General features: G+C 42.6%; 1 protein-coding gene and 1 long non-coding RNA gene across 3 annotated transcripts in view; one reads left to right on the top strand and one right to left on the bottom strand.

The window, feature by feature from the left end:
* Positions 1-15,816, top strand: part of LOC106568532 (asparagine--tRNA ligase, cytoplasmic) — a 52,430-nt gene extending 36,614 nt beyond the window's left edge. Inside the window, exon 15 of the mRNA XM_014138959.2 lies at positions 15,421-15,816. Coding sequence (XP_013994434.1) covers positions 15,421-15,507 — 87 coding nt within the window. The 3' untranslated portion in view covers positions 15,508-15,816. The remainder of the gene's footprint in view (positions 1-15,420) is intronic.
* Positions 15,817-17,405: 1,589 nt separating this feature from the next.
* Positions 17,406-19,187, bottom strand: LOC123726152 (uncharacterized). 2 transcript variants are annotated; one of them, XR_006758471.1, is made up of 3 exons: positions 18,549-19,187; positions 17,859-18,184; positions 17,406-17,616 (listed from the first exon to the last, which is right to left on the bottom strand). It is a non-coding gene; the product is annotated as an uncharacterized lncRNA (long non-coding RNA). The 2 variants fall into 2 exon arrangements; XR_006758470.1 differs by having other exon boundaries at positions 17,489-17,529; positions 17,742-18,184.
* Between the last annotated feature and the right edge of the window lie 514 nt (positions 19,188-19,701).

Here is a 19,701-nt window from a genome sequence, read left to right as displayed (position 1 = left end):
GTCACTACTACTACTACCCTGGTTCGAATCCAGGCTTATTTAGCTGTCACGGACAGACACGTTTTTGACATCGGAGACAGTCCCGTGTCGTTGCCTACTCGGGGCGCTCGGCTGTCACCGACGCTCGTTTAATGTGAGTGGATCAGTGACTCAAATGAGGGCTACGGATCTCTCTGTTTTTTGTTTTTTCCAGTCCCAGACATCCCAAAATGTTCAAACATGTTTGATTTTATCGGCACAATCTTCAGTACTCTTGTAGTGTAAGATGTGCAACGACACATCTACACATTCTACACCTGCATTGCTTGCTGTTTGGGGTTTTAGGCTGGGTTTCTGTACAGCACTTTGAGATATCAGCTGATGTAAGAAGGGCTATATAAATACATTTGATTTGATTTGACACGTTTTGAGAACGGGGACCAACGGGGACCGACGTGGACCGACGGGGAACGGGGACCAATAACAGCTCGCCAGAGTAGAAGCCAGTGAGCTGATGCCGTTGTTTCGCATCACCCAGAATGTGTAGAGTAGCAGGAGCGATAACTACAACTAGTAAGCTTTTGTACTTGTCCTTAACCAAAGCTATTCAATTCAAAATGTCGGCTAGATATTTCAACTCTGTATGGCTAGCGCGAATGTCTTAATGAAAACGTTTGAGGCTGCTTTGAGCCACAGCTCATTGTAGATACGTTAAATACAATCCTTTATTTAACTAGGCAAGTCAGTTAAGAACAAATTCTTATTTACAATGACGGCCAAAACCTAACGACACTGGGCCAATTGAGCGCCGCCCTATTGGACTCCCAATCACGGCCCTTTTGTGATACAGCCTGGAATCGAACCAGGTTCTGTAGTGACGCCTCTAGCATTGAGATGCAGTGCCTTAGATCGCTGCGCCGCTCGGGGAAGCCCAATAATCACGTTGTTTTCGTGAGACCGCGTGGTATCGAGAATCATAATGACCAAGTGAAGAATATTGTAGCGTGACCCCCGTCTTGTGCCGCATCGTTTAGTGTGCGCACCACTACGCTGGCAACACAACACAGCTACAGGGAAGACAGGCGTTTAATGTGAGGCTCAGCGACGTTAGGATTTTGAATAAACGGTGATGTAATTATTCCAAAACTGCAGCTCATTGTTGGAACATCTTTCTCTACTTCAATCAACCAGCCCATTTTTACATTTGTGATTAAACTTGTCATTTGGCAAGAAATGTATTTTGTGTATCCCATCAGTTCGATGTATTTCTGTAGGCCTAAATGGGAGCTTGTGTACACACTCAGGATGCCTGTGTAGAGGGAGCAGTCAGAACACGAGTGAGTGAGACATTTTAGGGTGAAGAGCTGCCTGATTCTTGGCTGAGTTTCTTTGTGCTCATGTAGGCCTATGGAACACGAGTCAAAGCAAATTATGGCTTCCATCTGGCCACTCTATCATAAAGGCCTGATTGGTGGAGTGCTCCTGAAGTGGTGGTCTTTCTGGAAGGTTCTTGCATCTCCATAGAGGAACTCTGTCAGTGACCATCGGGTTCTTGGTCACCTTCCTGACCAATGTCCTCCTCGCCAGATTGCTCAGTTTGGCCATGCAGCCAGCTCTAGGAAAAGTCTTGGGGCTTTAAAACTTCTTCCATTTAAGAATGATGGAGGCCACTGTGTTTTTGGGGACCTTCAATGCTGCAGAAATGTTTTGGTACCATTCCCCAGATCTGTACCTCGACACAATTCTGTCTCGGAGCTCTACGGACAATTCCTTCGACCTCGGGGCTTGGTTTTTGCTCTGACATGCACTGTCAACATGTTTGCCTTTCCAAATCATGTTCAATCAATATAATTTACCATAGGTGGACTCCAATCAAGTTGTAGAGAATGATCTCAAGGATGATCCATTTATTTTTTTTGATTTAACCAGGTAAAACCCGTTATGAGGTTAAAAACCTCTTTTACGAGGGCGTCCTGGCAAGAAGGCAAAACAGCGAAATGGCAGCGTGTCCATAAAACATTACAGAAAAAATACAAAATACACACCAAAGACGATTAGAAACAACTGTAGTTATCTCAAACAGTGTTGTCGATCAGAGTCTTAAAAAACAGGCAAGGACACCAACTCCCCTAACTTTAAAAAAAAAAAAATATTTTGAAGCATGATCCAGGATGAAAGGGCATTATGGGAAAAATGTTTCCGTTTCTCAGTTGTAGCCTTGAGGAACAGACAAGGACAGCAGCGACTGTGAACGAAGACTATATTGAGTGACTGATCTGGTCAGTAAGAAACAGAGAAAAAAAGGCATTTGTCCCATCAATGCTTTGTACACAAAAGTGTAGCGGTGGTTTCGCCTCCTGGTGGAGAGAGAGGTACATTGCACCACAGCGTACAGATCACAGTGATGGGTCAGTGATCTAGCGTTGGTAATAGAGGTTAAAGCACCATGATACATCGTTTCCAGAGTTGTTGTTTTTTCAAGGTACTTGCTGAGGCCTGCATATAAACAATATCACCATCATCCAGCACTGATTTAAAAATATATATATATATATACTTTGAACAAGATTTTCTGTCTAACATTGAAAAGCAAGATTTGTTCCTGAAATAGAAATCCAATTTTAGCTTTAATTTTCTTGGTCAAGTTATCAATGTGCTGTTTAAAATTCAGCTTTTCATCTAAACAAATACCAAGATATTTATAGGAGGTGAACCTATCAATTTGCTGGCTTTTTATTTATTTTTATAGTTCAAGTCTGCAAGTGACTCCATGTGTTCACTTTCGGGGAAGTTAGAGTTCAGTTAGAGAAAACCATCAACTTTGTTTTCCTTTCGTTTCAAGCGCAAGTTTGAATTGGAAAAGCTGCCTTTGAATAACATCAAAAACCAACTGTAATGGAATCAATGGAAACAGGATGCACCTGAGCTCAATTTCGAGTGTCAAAGGTAAAGGGTCTGAATACTTACGTAAATAAGGTACTTCTGTTTTATTAATTTATTTTTATACATTTTGCAAACACTGCTAAAAAAATCTGTTTTCATTTTGTGATTCAATTCATTTTTCAATCAATTTTATAATAAGACTTTAACGTAACGAAATGTGGAACAGGTCAAGGTGTCTGAATACCTCACGAACGCGCAGTTGGTTGTCATGGAACACGAGTCACTTTGAATGTTTACATACTTTTATACTGATTTCAGATGTGTATATACTGTATTTTAGTCATGGTTCATCCTATAGAACTACTGCTGTTCACACCTTTTCTATTCATATACTGTCCATACTGTCTATACACACCATACTATATAACTACTGTCTATACACACCATCCTATATAACTACTGTCTATACACACCATCCTATATAACTACTGTCTATACACACCATCCTATATAACTACTGTCTATACACACCATCCTATATAACTACTGTCTATACACACCATCCTATATAACTACCTATACTGTCTATACACACCATCCTATATAACTACTGTCTATACACACCATCCTATATAACGTATACTGTCTATACACACCATCCTATATAACCTACTGTCTATACACACCATCCTATATAACTACTGTCTATACACACCATCCTATATAACTACTGTCTATACACACCATCCTATATAACTATAGTCTATACACACCATCCTATATAACTACTGTCTATACACACCATCCTATATAACTACTGTCTATACTGTCTATACACACCATCCTATATAACTACTGTCTATACTGTCTATACACACCATCCTATATAACTACTGTCTATACACACCATCCTATATAACTACTGTCTATACACACCATCCTATTATAACTACTGTCTATACACACCATCCTATATAACTACTGTCTATACACACCATCCTATATAACTACTGTCTATACACACCATCCTATATAACTACTGTCTATACACACCATCCTATATAACTACTGTCTATACACACCATCCTATTATAACTACTGTCTATACACACCATCCTATATAACTACTGTCTATACACACCATCCTATATAACTACTGTCTACACTGTCTATACACACCATCCTATATAACTACTGTCTATACTGTCTATACACACCATCCTATATAACTACTGTTACTGTCTATACACACCATCCTATATAACTACTGTTACTGTCTATACACACCATCCTATATAACTACTGTCTATACACACCATCCTATATAACTACTGTCTATACACACCATCCTATATAACTACTGTCTATACACACCATCCTATATAACTACTGTCTATACACACCATCCTAAATAACTACTGTCTATACACACCATCCTATATAACTACTGTCTATACACACCATCCTATATAACTTACTGTCTATACACACCATCCTATTATAACTACTGTCTATACACACCATCCTATATAACTACTGTCTATACACACCATCCTATATAACTACTGTCTATACACACCATCCTATTATAACTACTGTCTATACACACCATCCTATATAACTACTGTCTATACACACCATCCTATATAACTACTGTCTATACACACCATCCTATATAACTACTGTCTATACACACCATCCTATATAACTACTGTCTATACTGTCTATACACACCATCCTATATAACTACTATCTATACACACCATCCTATATAACTACTGTCTATACTGTCTATACACACCATCCTATATAACTACTGTCTATACACACCATCCTATATAACTACTGTCTATACACACCATCCTATATAACTACTGTCTATACACACCATCCTATTATAACTACTGTCTATACACACCATCCTATATAACTACTGTCTATACTGTCTATACACACCATCCTATATAACTACTGTCTATACACACCATCCTATATAACGTCTATACTGTCTATACACACCATCCTATATAACTACTGTCTATACACACCATCCTATATAACTACTGTCTATACACACCATCCTATATAACTACTGTCTATACACACCATCCTATATAACTACTGTCTATACACACCATCCTATTATAACTACTGTCTATACACACCATCCTATATAACTACTGTCTATACACACCATCCTATATAACTACTGTCTATACACACCATCCTATATAACTACTGTCTATACACACCATCCTATATAACTACTGTCTATACACACCATCCTATATAACTACTGTCTATACACACCATCCTATATAACTACTGTCTATACTGTCTATACACACCATCCTATATAACTACTGTCCATACACACCATCCTATTATAACTACTGACTATACACACCATCCTATATAACTACTGTCTATACACACCATCCTATTATAACTACTGACTATACACACCATCCTATATAACTACTGTCTATACTGTCTATACACACCATCCTATTATAACTACTGTCTATACACACCATCCTATATAACTACTGTCTATACACACCATCCTATATAACTACTGTCTATACACACCATCCTATATAACTACTGTCTATACTGTCTATACACACCATCCTATATAACTACTGTCTATACACACCATCCTATATAACTACTGTCCATACTGTCTATACACACCATCCTATATAACTACTGTCTATACACACCATCCTATATAACTACTGTCTATACACACCATCCTATATAACTACTGTCTATACACACCATCCTATATAACTACTGTCTATACACACCAGCCTATATAACTACTGTCTATACACACCAACCTATATAACTACTGTCTATACACACCATCCTATATAACTACTGTCTATACACACCATCCTATATAACTACTGTCTATACACACCATCCTATATAACTACTGTCTATACACACCATCCTATATAACTACTGTCTATACACACCATCCTATATAACTACTGTCTATACACACCATCCTATATAACTACTGTCTATACTGTCTATACACACCATCCTATATAACTACTGTCTATACACACCATCCTATATAACTACTGTCTATACACACCATCCTATATAACTACTGTCTATACACACCATCCTATATAACTACTGTCCATACTGTCTATACACACCATCCTATATAACTACTGTCCATACTGTCTATACACACCATCCTATATAACTACTGTCTATACTGTCTATACACACCATCCTATATAACTACTGTCTATACACACCATCCTATTATAACTACTGTCTATACACACCATCCTATATAGCTACTGTCTATACACACCATCCTATATAACTACTGTCCATACTGTCTATACACACCATCCTATATAACTACTGTCCATACTGTCTATACACACCATCCTATATAACTACTGTCTATACACACCATCCTATATAACTACTGTCTATACACACCATCCTATATAACTACTGTCTATACTGTCTATACACACCATCCTATATAACTACTGTCTATACACACCATCCTATATAACTACTGTCTATACACACCATCCTATATAACTACTGTCTATACACACCATCCTATATAACTACTGTCTATACACACCATCCTATATAACTACTGTCTATACACACCATCCTATATAACTACTGTCTATACACACCATCCTATTATAACTACTGTCTATACACACCATCCTATATAACTACTGTCTATACACACCATCCTATATAACTACTGTCTATACACACCATCCTATATAACTACTGTCTATACACACCATCCTATATAACTACTGTCTATACACACCATCCTATATAACTACTGTCTATACACACCATCCTATTATAACTACTGTCTATACTGTCTATACACACCATCCTATATAACTACTGTCTATACACACCATCCTATTATAACTACTGTCTATACACACCATCCTATATAACTACTGTCTATACTGTCTATACACACCATCCTATATAACTACTGTCTATACACACCATCCTATTATAACTACTGTCCATACACACCATCCTATATAACTACTGTCTATACACACCATCCTATATAACTACTGTCTATACACACCATCCTATATAACTACTGTCTATACACACCATCCTATATAACTACTGTCTATACACACCATCCTATATAACTACTGTCTATACACACCATCCTATTATAACTACTGTCTATACACACCATCCTATATAACTACTGTCTATACACACCATCCTATATAACTACTGTCTATACACACCATCCTATATAACTACTGTCTATACTGTCTATACACACCATCCTATATAACTACTGTCCATACTGTCTATACACACCATCCTATATAACTACTGTCTATACTGTCTATACACACCATCCTCTATAACTACTGTCTATACACACCATCCTATATAACTACTGTCTATACTGTCTATACACACCATCCTATATAACTACTGTCCATACTGTCTATACACACCATCCTATATAACTACTGTCTATACTGTCTATACACACCATCCTATATAACTACTGTCTATACACACCATCCTATATAACTACTGTCTATACACACCATCCTATATAACTACTGTCTACACTGTCTATACACACCATCCTATATAAATACTGTCTATACTGTCTATACACACCATCCTATATAACTACTGTCTATACACACCATCCTATATAACTACTGTCTATACACACCATCCTATATAACTACTGTCTATACTGTCTATACACACCATCCTATATAACTACTGTCTATACTGTCTATACACACCATCCTATATAACTACTGTCTATACACACCATCCTATATAACTACTGTCTATACACACCATCCTATATAACTACTGTCTATACACACACCATCCTATATAACTACTGTCCATACTGTCTATACACACCATCCTATATAACTACTGTCTATACTGTCTATACACACCATCCTATATAACTACTGTCTATACACACCATCCTATATAACTACTGTCTATACTGTCTATACACACCATCCTATATAACTACTGTCCATACTGTCTATACACACCATCCTATATAACTACTGTCTATACTGTCTATACACACCATCCTATATAACTACTGTCTATACACACCATCCTATATAACTACTGACTATACACACCATCCTATATAACTACTGTCTACACTGTCTATACACACCATCCTATATAAATACTGTCTATACTGTCTATACACACTATCCTATATAACTACTGTCTATACACACCATCCTATATAACTACTGTCTATACACACCATCCTATATAACTACTGTCTATACACACCATCCTATTATAACTACTGTCTATACACACCATCCTATATAACTACTGTCTATACACACCATCCTATATAACTACTGTCTATACACACCATCCTATATAACTACTGTCTATACACACCATCCTATATAACTACTGTCTATACACACCATCCTATATAACTACTGTCTATACACACCATCCTATATAACTACTGTCTATACACACCATCCTATATAACTACTGTCTATACACACCATCCTATATAACTACTGTCTATACACACCATCCTATTATAACTACTGTCTATACACACCATCCTTTATAACTACTGTCTATACACACCATCCTATATAACTACTGTCTATACACACACCATCCTATATAACTACTGTCCATACTGTCTATACACACCATCCTATATAACTACTGTCTATACACACCATCCTATATAACTACTGTCTATACTGTCTATACACACCATCCTATATAACTACTGTCTATACACACCATCCTATATAACTACTGTCTATACACACCATCCTATATAACTACTGTCTATACACACCATCCTATATAACTACTGTCTATACACACCATCCTATTATAACTACTGTCTATACACACCATCCTATATAACTACTGTCTATACTGTCTATACACACCATCCTATATAACTACTGTCCATACTGTCTATACACACCATCCTATATAACTACTGTCTATACTGTCTATACACACCATCCTATATAACTACTGTCTATACACACCATCCTATTATAACTACTGTCTATACACACCATCCTATATAACTACTGTCTATACACACCATCCTATATAACTACTGTCTATACACACCATCCTATATAACTACTGTCTATACACACCATCCTATATAACTACTGTCTATACACACCATCCTATATAACTACTGTCTATACTGTCTATACACACCATCCTATATAACTACTGTCCATACTGTCTATACACACCATCCTATATAACTACTGTCTATACACACCATCCTATATAACTACTGTCTATACACACCAGCCTATATAACTACTGTCTATACACACCAACCTATATAACTACTGTCTATACACACCATCCTATATAACTACTGTCTATTCACACCATCCTATATAACTACTGTCTATACACACCATCCTATATAACTACTGTCTATACACACCATCCTATATAGCTACTGTCTATACTGTCTATACACACCATCCTATATAACTACTGTCTATACACACCATCCTATATAACTACTGTCTATACACACCAGCCTATATAACTACTGTCTATACCCACCATTTGTGTTTGTTTGTGTAAATATATGTATACAGTACCAGTCAAAAGTTTGGACACACCGACTCATTCAAGGGTTTTTCTTTATTTTTACTATTTTCATTGTATAATAATAGTGAAGACATCAAAACTAACACATGGAATCATGTAAACAGAAAAGGGTTAAACAAATCAAAATGTATTTTAGATTTTAGATTCTTCAAAGTAACCACCCTTGATGACAGCTTTGCACACTCTTGGCATTCTCTCAACCAGCTTCATGAGGTAGTCACCTGGAATGCATTTCAATTAACAGATGTGCCTTGTTCAAAGTAAATTTGTATAATTTCTTTCCTTTTAATGCGTTTGAGTCAGTCAGTTGTGTTGTGACAAGGTAGGGGTGGTATACAGAAGATAGCCCTATTTGCTAAAAGACCAAGTCCATATTAAGGCAAGAACGGCTCAAATAAGCGAAGAGAAATAACCCAGAGTGTCCTCTGCTTCAGAGTTCAAGTAACAGACACATCTCAACATGAACTGTTCAAAGGAGACTGAGTGAATCAGGCCTTCATGGTCGAATTACTGCAAAGAAACCACTACTAAAGGACACCAATAATAAGAAGAGACTTGCTTGGGCCAAGAAGCACGAGCAATGGACATTAGACCGGTGGAAATCTGTCCTTTGGTCTGAATCCATATTTGAGATTTTTGGTTACAATTGCCGTGTCTTTGAAACTCAGAGTAGGTGAACGGATCTCCTCGTGTAGTTCCCACGTGAAGCATGGAGGAGGTGTTATGGTATGGGGGTGCTTTTCTGGTGACAGTGTCTGTGATTTATTTAGATTTCGATTCACATTTAACCAGCATGGCTACCACAGCATTCTGCAGCGATACGCCATCCCATCTGGTTTGTGCCTAGTGGGACTATCATTTGTTTTTCAACAGGAAAATGACCCAACACACCTTCAGGCTTTGTAAGGGCTATTTGACCTAGAAGGAGAGTGATGAAGTGCTGCATCAGATGACCTGGCCTCCACAGTCACCTGACCTCAACCTAATTGAGATGGTTTAGGATGAGTTGGACCGCAGAGGGAAGGAAAAGCAGCCAACAAGTGCTCAGCATATGTGAGAACCCCTTCAAGACTCTTGGAAAAGCATTCCAGGTGAAGCTGGTTGAGAGAATGTCAAGTGTGTGCAAAGCTGCCATCAAGGCGAAGGATGGCTACTTTGAAGAATATAAATAAAATATATTTTGTTTAACACTTTTGGTAACATTTTTCCATATGTGTTATTTCATAGTTTTGACGTCATCACTATTATTCTACAATGTAGAAAATAGTAAAAATAAAGAAAAAACCCTTGCGTGAGTAGGTGTGTCAACTTTTGACTGGTATTGTTCAGGCAGTGCATTTGGAAAGTATTCAGACCCCTTGACTTTTCTGCATTTTGTTACTTCACAGCCTGAATTGTAACTCAGTGAAATCTTTTGAAATTGTTGCATTTTTATAGTTTTGTTCTCTCTGTGTGTGTCCCACAGAGCGAGAGTCCTATGGGGCTATGATACTGTTAGGAGCTAGTAACAAGCATTTCACTGCACCTGCCATAACATCTGCAATCCTGTGTACGTAACCAATTTGTTTTGATAACACATTTCTAGTTCAGGGTGAACACACACTGAGCCTATGGCTAGGTAGTCTTTCAGGACTGTATTGTCACTGTTGTGTATTGTTGTAGTGAAAAGGCTTAGCCAGCAGGGGTGATGCAACACAGCTGTTACAGGGCTGAGGCCATTGATGGACCAGGGCACGACAAAACCTATTCCCCCACATTGACACATTGACTCTGTACCTCTTTACTTATTTGTTATTCTTATCTCTTACTTTTTTTGGTGGGGGGTATTTTCTTAAAACTGCATTGTTGGTTAAGGGCTTGTAAGTAAGCATTTACTGTAAGGTCTACCTACACCTGTTGCATTCGGCGCATGTGACAAATAAAATTAGATTTCATTTTGAAATGACCCCAGGGCGGAGGCCATTGATGGATATGACCCCAGGGCGGACGCCATTGACGGATATGACCCCAGGGCGGAGGCCATTGACGGATATGACCCCAGGGCTGACTGAGCAGACAGCATCTGATGTGAAAGATGTAGACTAACAGTGCCACCCTGTGGTCATCAAGAGGTACTTCTAAACTGAAGAGTGAAGGTTGTATAGAAATGTTTCCTTACAGCAAAGATTCTGGTAGATCAGCAAGACTTAAAATGAAACTAGAAGAGCCTCCCGAAGTTTGCGAGTAAGTGTGTCAACGTTAGGCCAGAGGCTCCCACCAGACTAGAGGACCGGCTGTAGGCAGATCCATTAGTGGTGCCTAGCTCTTCCCTCTCTCCCTTCCTATTGATCTCTGTTACTTCCCTGCTAGAGATCTGGTCTCCTCTCTGTCCTGTAGCTAGAGATCTGGTCTCCTCTCTGTCCTGTAGCTAGAGATCTGGTCTCCTCTCTGTCCTGTAGCTAGAGGTCTGGTCTCCTCTCTGTCCTGTAGCTAGAGGTCTAGTCTCCTCTCTGTCCTGTAGCTAGAGGTCTAGTCTCCTCTCTGTCCTGTAGCTAGAGGTCTGGTCTCCTCTCTGTCCTGTAGCTAGAGGTCTGGTCTCCTCTCTGTCCTGTAGCTAGAGGTCTAGTCTCCTCTCTGTCCTGTAGCTAGAGGTCTGGTCTCCTCTCTGTCCTGTAGCTAGAGGTCTAGTCTCCTCTCTGACCTGTAGCTAGAGGTCTGGCCTCCTCTCTGTCCTGTAGCTAGAGGTCTGGTCTCCTCTCTGTCCTGTAGCTAGAGATCTAGTCTCCTCTCTGTCCTGTAGCTAGAGGTCTAGTCTCCTCTCTGTCCTGTAGCTAGAGGTCTGGTCTCCTCTCTGTCCTGTAGCTAGAGGTCTAGTCTCCTCTCTGACCTGTAGCTAGAGGTCTGGCCTCCTCTCTGTCCTGTAGCTAGAGGTCTGGTCTCCTCTCTGTCCTGTAGCTAGAGGTCTGGCCTCCTCTCTGTCCTGTAGCTAGAGGTCTGGCCTCCTCTCTGTCCTGTAGCTAGAGGTCTGGTCTCCTCTCTGTCCTGTAGCTAGAGATCTAGTCTCCTCTCTGTCCTGTAGCTAGAGGTCTAGTCTCCTCTCTGTCCTGTAGCTAGAGGTCTGGTCTCCTCTCTGTCCTGTAGCTAGAGATCTAGTCTCCTCTCTGTCCTGTAGCTAGAGGTCTGGTCTCCTCTCTGTCCTGTAGCTAGAGGTCTGGTCTCCTCTCTGTCCTGTAGCTAGAGGTCTAGTCTCCTCTCTGTCCTGTAGCTAGAGGTCTAGTCTCCTCTCTGTCCTGTAGCTAGAGGTCTAGTCTCCTCTCTGTCCTGTAGCTAGAGGTCTGGTCTCCTCTCTGTCCTGTAGCTAGAGGTCTAGTCTCCTCTCTGACCTGTAGCTAGAGCAGTCACTGATATGACCCTGTATATTGTATGCTTATCCTCTGTAGTTCAGTTGGTAGCGCTTGGTGCTTGCAATGCCAGGATAGTGGGTTCGATTCCCGGGACCACCCTATACATAAAATGTATGCACGCGTGACTAAGTCGCTATAGATAAAAGTGACTGCTAAATGACATGTTATTATTGTACTCTTCAGTCATTAGAGGAGGACCTGATTTCTGTAGGTTGATGTTGTGTTTCGGGGTCACTGTCTCGGAGAAGTCAATATTTGAGACATGTTTGTCTGACTGAGATCTGAAGGGGTAGGGAGACTGTGACACTGCAGCACTAATGAGCCTGTGTTCTCTCCAATGCTCTCTTTTATCTGTCTCGCTCCTATCTCTCTGTGTGGTGTGGAGAACGTTAGAAGGGCTGAGTCTCTGAATGGAAACTCAGGTAACTGATACTAAACCCTGGTTTGGTATATAATGTGCGTATGCTCATTAGTGTTCACTATACAAGTTACAGTATGTTTAGAAAATATTCAGACCCCTTGATGTTTTCCAAATTTGTTACAGCCTTAGTTCTTAAATGGATTCAAAAAAAGACACACAATGCCCCATAATGACAAAGCAAATACAGGTTTTTAGAAATGTTTGCAAATTTATAAAAAATAAAAACTGATAACAAATTTACATAAGTATTCAGACCCTTTACTCAGTACTTTGTTGAAGCACCTTTGGCAGCAATTACAGCCTAGAGTCTTCTTGGGTATGATGCTACAAGCTTGGCACACCTGTATTTGGGGAGTTTCTCCTATTCTTCTCTGCAGATCCTCTCAAGCTCTGTCAGATTGGATGGGAACGTCGCTACACAGCTATTTTCAGGTTTCTCCAGAGATGTTTGACCGGGTTCAATCCGGGCTCTGGCTGGGCCACTCAAGGATATTCAGAGACGTGTCCCGAAGCCACTCCTGCGTTCTCTTGGCTGTGTGCTTAGGGTCATTGTCCTGTTGGAAGGTGAACCTTCACCCCAGTCTGAGGTCCTGAGCACTCTGGGGCAGGTTTTCATCAAGGATCTCTATGTACTTTGCTCCGTTTATCTTTCCCTCGATCCTGACATCATTCTTAAATGGAAGAAGTTTTGAAGCACCAAGACTCTTCCTAGAGCTGGCTGCCCGGCCAAACTGAGCAATCGGGGGAGAACAGCCTTGGTCAGGGAGAACCCGATAGTCTCTGACAGAGTTCCAGAGTTCCTCTGTGGAGATGAGAGAACCTTCCAGAAGGACAACCATCTCTGCAGCACTCCATCAATCAGGCCTTTATGGTAGAGGGGCCAGACGGAAGCCACTTCTCAGTAAAAGGCACATGACAGCCCGCTTGGAGTTTGCCAAAAGGCACCTAAAGGACTCAGACCATAAGAAAGAAGATTCTCTGGTCGGATGAAACCGAGATTGAACTCTTTTGCCTGAATTCCAAGCGTCACGCCTAGCTTCTGTCTGGCCACTCTACCATAATGGCCTAACTGGTGGAGTGCTGCTCCCTCACGACGCCAGGACAGAGGAGTCAATCACCACCTTCCGTAGACACCTGAAACCCCACCTCTTTAAGGAATACCTAGGATAGGATATAGTAATCCTTCTAACCCCTCCCCCCAAAAAAAGATATACATGTACTATTGTAAAGTGGTTGTTCCACTGGATATCATAAGGTGAATGCACAAATTTGTAAGTCGCTCTGGATAAGAGCGTCTGCTAAATGATGTAAATGTAGAGGAAACCTGGCACCATCCCTACGTTGAAGCATGGTGGTGGCAGCATCAGGGACTAGAAAACCATTCAGGATCGAGGGAAAGATGACCAGAGCAAAGTACAGAGAGATCCTTGATGAAAATCTGCTCCAGAGCGCTCAAGACCTCAGACTGGGGCAATGTGATATTTCATTTTTCTATTTTTAATAAATTAGCCACAAAGAAAAAAAAACTGTTTTTGCTTTTATATTATTGTCTGTAGATAGATTTTTTTTCATCAATGTGGAAAAAGTCAAGGGGTCTGAATACTTTCCAAAGGCACTGTATATTAGTATTCGCTATAGAAAGTTGTTCTCTTGGTCTTCCTCTGAATTATTCATCCCTTTAACCACTGCTGTCTTCAGATTTGAAGCTGGTAAATGACAAGTCAGTTAAGAACAAATTCTTATTTTCAATGACGGCCTAGGAACAGTGGGTTAACTGCCTTATTCAGTGGCAGAACAACACATTTGTACCTTGTCAGCTCAGGGATTCGATCTTGCAACTTTGTGGTTACTAGTCCAACACTCTAACCACTAGGCTACGCTGCCGCCCCACTTGAAGCCTAATTGAAAAATGTTCTGTGTAAATTAATCAGTCTGTCCTATTGCGCCTCGTCCTGTACTGTTTATTTATTGTTTTAAGAAATTATTTTATAGCAAGTTTGCTTTTGCATAGGAAATGTTTTTTTTAAATTCAGATTAACTGAACTTTGAACCTTCCTCTCTCAGGCGCTGGCTGACCTGGTCCAGACGAGGCCTGTGCTGCCCACTGTGTACCAACCCCACCTGTGGTGCCACCAATGCCTTCTTCGCTAATCAGAAATGACCTACCTTCTGAACCCTGTACTAGGGTTGCAAAATGCAGGTAACTTTCCCAGAAATACCCTGGTTAACCAGAAGTTATGATTGGAGGATTCCGTATTTTCAAGATTTCTGGAAAGCTGGGAATTTTTTTGGGGGGGGAAGTTACTGGAATTTTGGCGCTTGTACCCTGGTACCCATCTGTTACTATGGGACAAAGCAGAAGTTCTCTAACTAACCAACATTGGAAGAAGAAGCAGATTAAGTAGAAAATAAAATGTCTAACCACAGTGACTGTATCGCATTAAATCTACCAGAGAAGAAGACTTGCACTTAGTTTTTCCCACGCTGTTGACTTCCGTTGAGTCCCTGGAACTCCATTCATCCCTCCATCCTTACCAAAGAGGAAGATAAAACGGAATCCTCAGAGGGAGTCATGGCTGCATCGTTTCTCCTTACCTGATCGGATTTCAGTAATCAGATAGGATTAAATGTTAGAATTGGGTTTTTCTAAACATAAAAATGTGATTCTGATCCTCTCGATAGAGAAGGATTTGGTAATCCAATCTGACCTTTAATCAGGTTTGAATGTCATTTTTTTTGCATTTTTTTTCTGAACTCAAAGGTAGTGATAAGGATAGTTTTGATGCTGAAAATATGGATCATCTTGATCCAGCTGGAATGATGGGATTTAGAAAGGTGAAAGGCACTACAACCAAGAAATGTCAATGTAGCTAAGGGTGACGTGTAAAAATACCTTTCTTCCATCTGAAAACCAAAGGGTCATTATGTTAAATTGACCGGAGCATAGGTAGGTATGTGAGCAGTTGTTATTGAGAAGTGTCAAAGAAATGCATCTAAAGTACTTGCTTATAAGTGATATTCAAGCTTTATCATTTTTTTTTTCTCAAGGAACCTGTATTCATGTCATTTCCTCATCTGTTTCCCTGTGCCAGTGTAGAAGTAGTACCACAACTTCTCCAGTAGATGAGCTGTAGGCCTGTTCAAAGCACTGAAAATCCTTTGTTGTTTGATCTGGATGAGAATGATCAGATACATTTTTTTTAGGAAAAACCACCGCAAAGAAAAAAACAGCCAGAGGACTTTAGATTCCAGATTAAAGGTTGTGAAAAGCTGGGACCTGGTGTTTGCCCAGTTGGTTGTACGCCATGTTGTGAAGCCCCCCCCCTCGCTTCCCATCCTTCTGGTAGGTCATCCTCTGTTTCTCTGGAGGACTGTCCCCTGCTTTGAGACCCTCTCTGCAGTCTGGAGGACTGTCCCCTGCTTTGAGACCCTCTCTGCAGTCTGGAGGACTGTCCCCTGCTTTGAGACCCTCTCTGCAGTCTGGAGGACTGTCCACTTCTTTGAGACCCTCTCTGCAGTCTGGAGGACTGTCCCCTGCTTTGAGACCCTCTCTGCAGTCTGGAGGACTGTCCCCTGCTTTGAGACCCTCTCTGCAGTCTGGAGGACTGTCCCCTTCTTTGAGACCCTCTCTGCAGTCTGGAGGACTGTCCCCTGCTTTGAGACCCTCTCTATTATGTCCTCTGTGTCCCTAGAGGATCCCTGCATCCATCCATGGAGAGGGAATGCTCATTTATTATATTGTCAATGCTTGTAAATCTCTCATACATACTCACACTTCCTCATCCACCTCTCCCCCACCATTTCTCTCCCACCCAGCAGCCTCCTCTGACCTCTCACCTGCAGTGTCCCCCATCCCTGTCTCTCCCCGGCCATCTACCTCCATCAGTGCTGCAGTGTCCCCCATCCCTGTCCCTTCCTGGCCATCTACCTCCATCAGTGCTGCAGTGTCCCCCATCCCTGTCCCTTCCTGACCATCTACCTCCATCAGTGCTACAGTGTCCCCATCCCTGTCTCTCCCCGGCCATCTACCTCCATCAGTGCTGCAGTGTCCCCCATCCCTGTCCCTTCCTGACCATCTACCTCCATCAGTGCTACAGTGTCCCCATCCCTGTCCCTTCCTGACCATCTACCTCCATCAGTGCTGCAGTGTCCCCATCCCTGTCCCTTCCCGACCTGCCTCTAACATCCCTGTCCTTTCCTGACCATCTACCTCCATCAGTGCTACAGTGTCCCCATCCCTGTCCCTTCCTGACCATCTACCTCCATCAGTGCTGCAGTGTCCCCCATCCCTGTCCCTTCCTGACCATCTACCTCCATCAGTTCTGCAGTGTCCCCCATCCCTGTCTCTTCCCGACCTGCCTCTAACCTCCCTGTCCCTTCCCGACCTGCCTCTAACATCCCTGTCCTTTCCTGACCATCTACCTCCATCAGTGCTACAGTGTCCCCATCCCTGTCCCTTCCCGACCTGCCTCTAACATCCCTGTCCCTTCCCGACCATGTACCTCCATCAGTGCTGCAGTGTCCCCCATCCCTGTCCCTTCCTGACCATCTACCTCCATCAGTGCTACAGTGTCCCCATCCCTGTCCTTTCCTGACCATCTACCTCCATCAGTGCTACAGTGTCCCCATCCCTGTCCCTTCCCGACCATGTACCTCCATCAGTGCTACAGTGTCCCCCATCCCTGTCCCTTCCTGACCATCTACCTCCATCAGTGCTACAGTGTCCCCATCCCTGTCCCTTCCTGACCATCTACCTCCATCAGTTCTGCAGTGTCCCCCATCCCTGTCTCTTCCCGACCTGCCTCTAACCTCCCTGTCCCTTCCCGACCTGCCTCTAACATCCCTGTCCTTTCCTGACCATCTACCTCCATCAGTGCTACAGTGTCCCCATCCCTGTCCCTTCCCGACCTGCCTCTAACATCCCTGTCCCTTCCCGACCATGTACCTCCATCAGTGCTGCAGTGTCCCCCATCCCTGTCCCTTCCTGACCATCTACCTCCATCAGTGCTACAGTGTCCCCCATCCCTGTCCCTTCCTGACCATCTACCTCCATCAGTGCTGCAGTGTCCCCCATCCCTGTCCCTTCCTGACCATCTACCTCCATCAGTGCTACAGTGTCCCCATCCCTGTCCCTTCCTGACCATCTACCTCCATCAGTGCTGCAGTGTCCCCCATCCCTGTCCCTTCCCGACCTGCCTCTAACATCCCTGTCCTTTCCTGACCATCTACCTCCATCAGTGCTACAGTGTCCCCATCCCTGTCCCTTCCCGACCTGCCTCTAACATCCCTGTCCCTTCCCGACCATGTACCTCCATCAGTGCTGCAGTGTCCCCATCCCTGTCCCTTCCTGACCATCTACCTCCATCAGTGCTACAGTGTCCCCATCCCTGTCCCTTCCCGACCTGCCTCTAACATCCCTGTCCTTTCCTGACCATCTACCTCCATCAGTGCTACAGTGTCCCCATCCCTGTCCCTTCCTGACCATCTACCTCCATCAGTGCTGCAGTGTCCCCCATCCCTGTCCCTTCCTGACCATCTACCTCCATCAGTTCTGCAGTGTCCCCCATCCCTGTCTCTTCCCGACCTGCCTCTAACCTCCCTGTCCCTTCCCGACCTGCCTCTAACATCCCTGTCCTTTCCTGACCATCTACCTCCATCAGTGCTACAGTGTCCCCATCCCTGTCCCTTCCCGACCTGCCTCTAACATCCCTGTCCCTTCCCGACCATGTACCTCCATCAGTGCTGCAGTGTCCCCCATCCCTGTCCCTTCCTGACCATCTACCTCCATCAGTGCTACAGTGTCCCCATCCCTGTCCCTTCCTGACCATCTACCTCCATCAGTGCTACAGTGTCCCCATCCCTGTCTCTCCCCGGCCATCTACCTCCATCAGTGCTGCAGTGTCCCCCATCCCTGTCCCTTCCTGACCATCTACCTCCATCAGTGCTACAGTGTCCCCATCCCTGTCCCTTCCCGACCATGTACCTCCATCAGTGCTACAGTGTCCCCCATCCCTGTCCCTTCCTGACCATCTACCTCCATCAGTGCTACAGTGTCCCCATCCCTGTCCCTTCCTGACCATCTACCTCCATCAGTTCTGCAGTGTCCCCCATCCCTGTCTCTTCCCGACCTGCCTCTAACCTCCCTGTCCCTTCCCGACCTGCCTCTAACATCCCTGTCCTTTCCTGACCATCTACCTCCATCAGTGCTACAGTGTCCCCATCCCTGTCCCTTCCCGACCTGCCTCTAACATCCCTGTCCCTTCCCGACCATGTACCTCCATCAGTGCTGCAGTGTCCCCCATCCCTGTCCCTTCCTGACCATCTACCTCCATCAGTGCTACAGTG

This window comes from Salmo salar, chromosome ssa13 (assembly GCF_905237065.1).
Source record: "Salmo salar chromosome ssa13, Ssal_v3.1, whole genome shotgun sequence".
In the NCBI taxonomy this organism is placed as follows: domain Eukaryota; kingdom Metazoa; phylum Chordata; class Actinopteri; order Salmoniformes; family Salmonidae; genus Salmo; species Salmo salar.
This window is presented reverse-complemented; position numbering and strand designations above follow the sequence as displayed.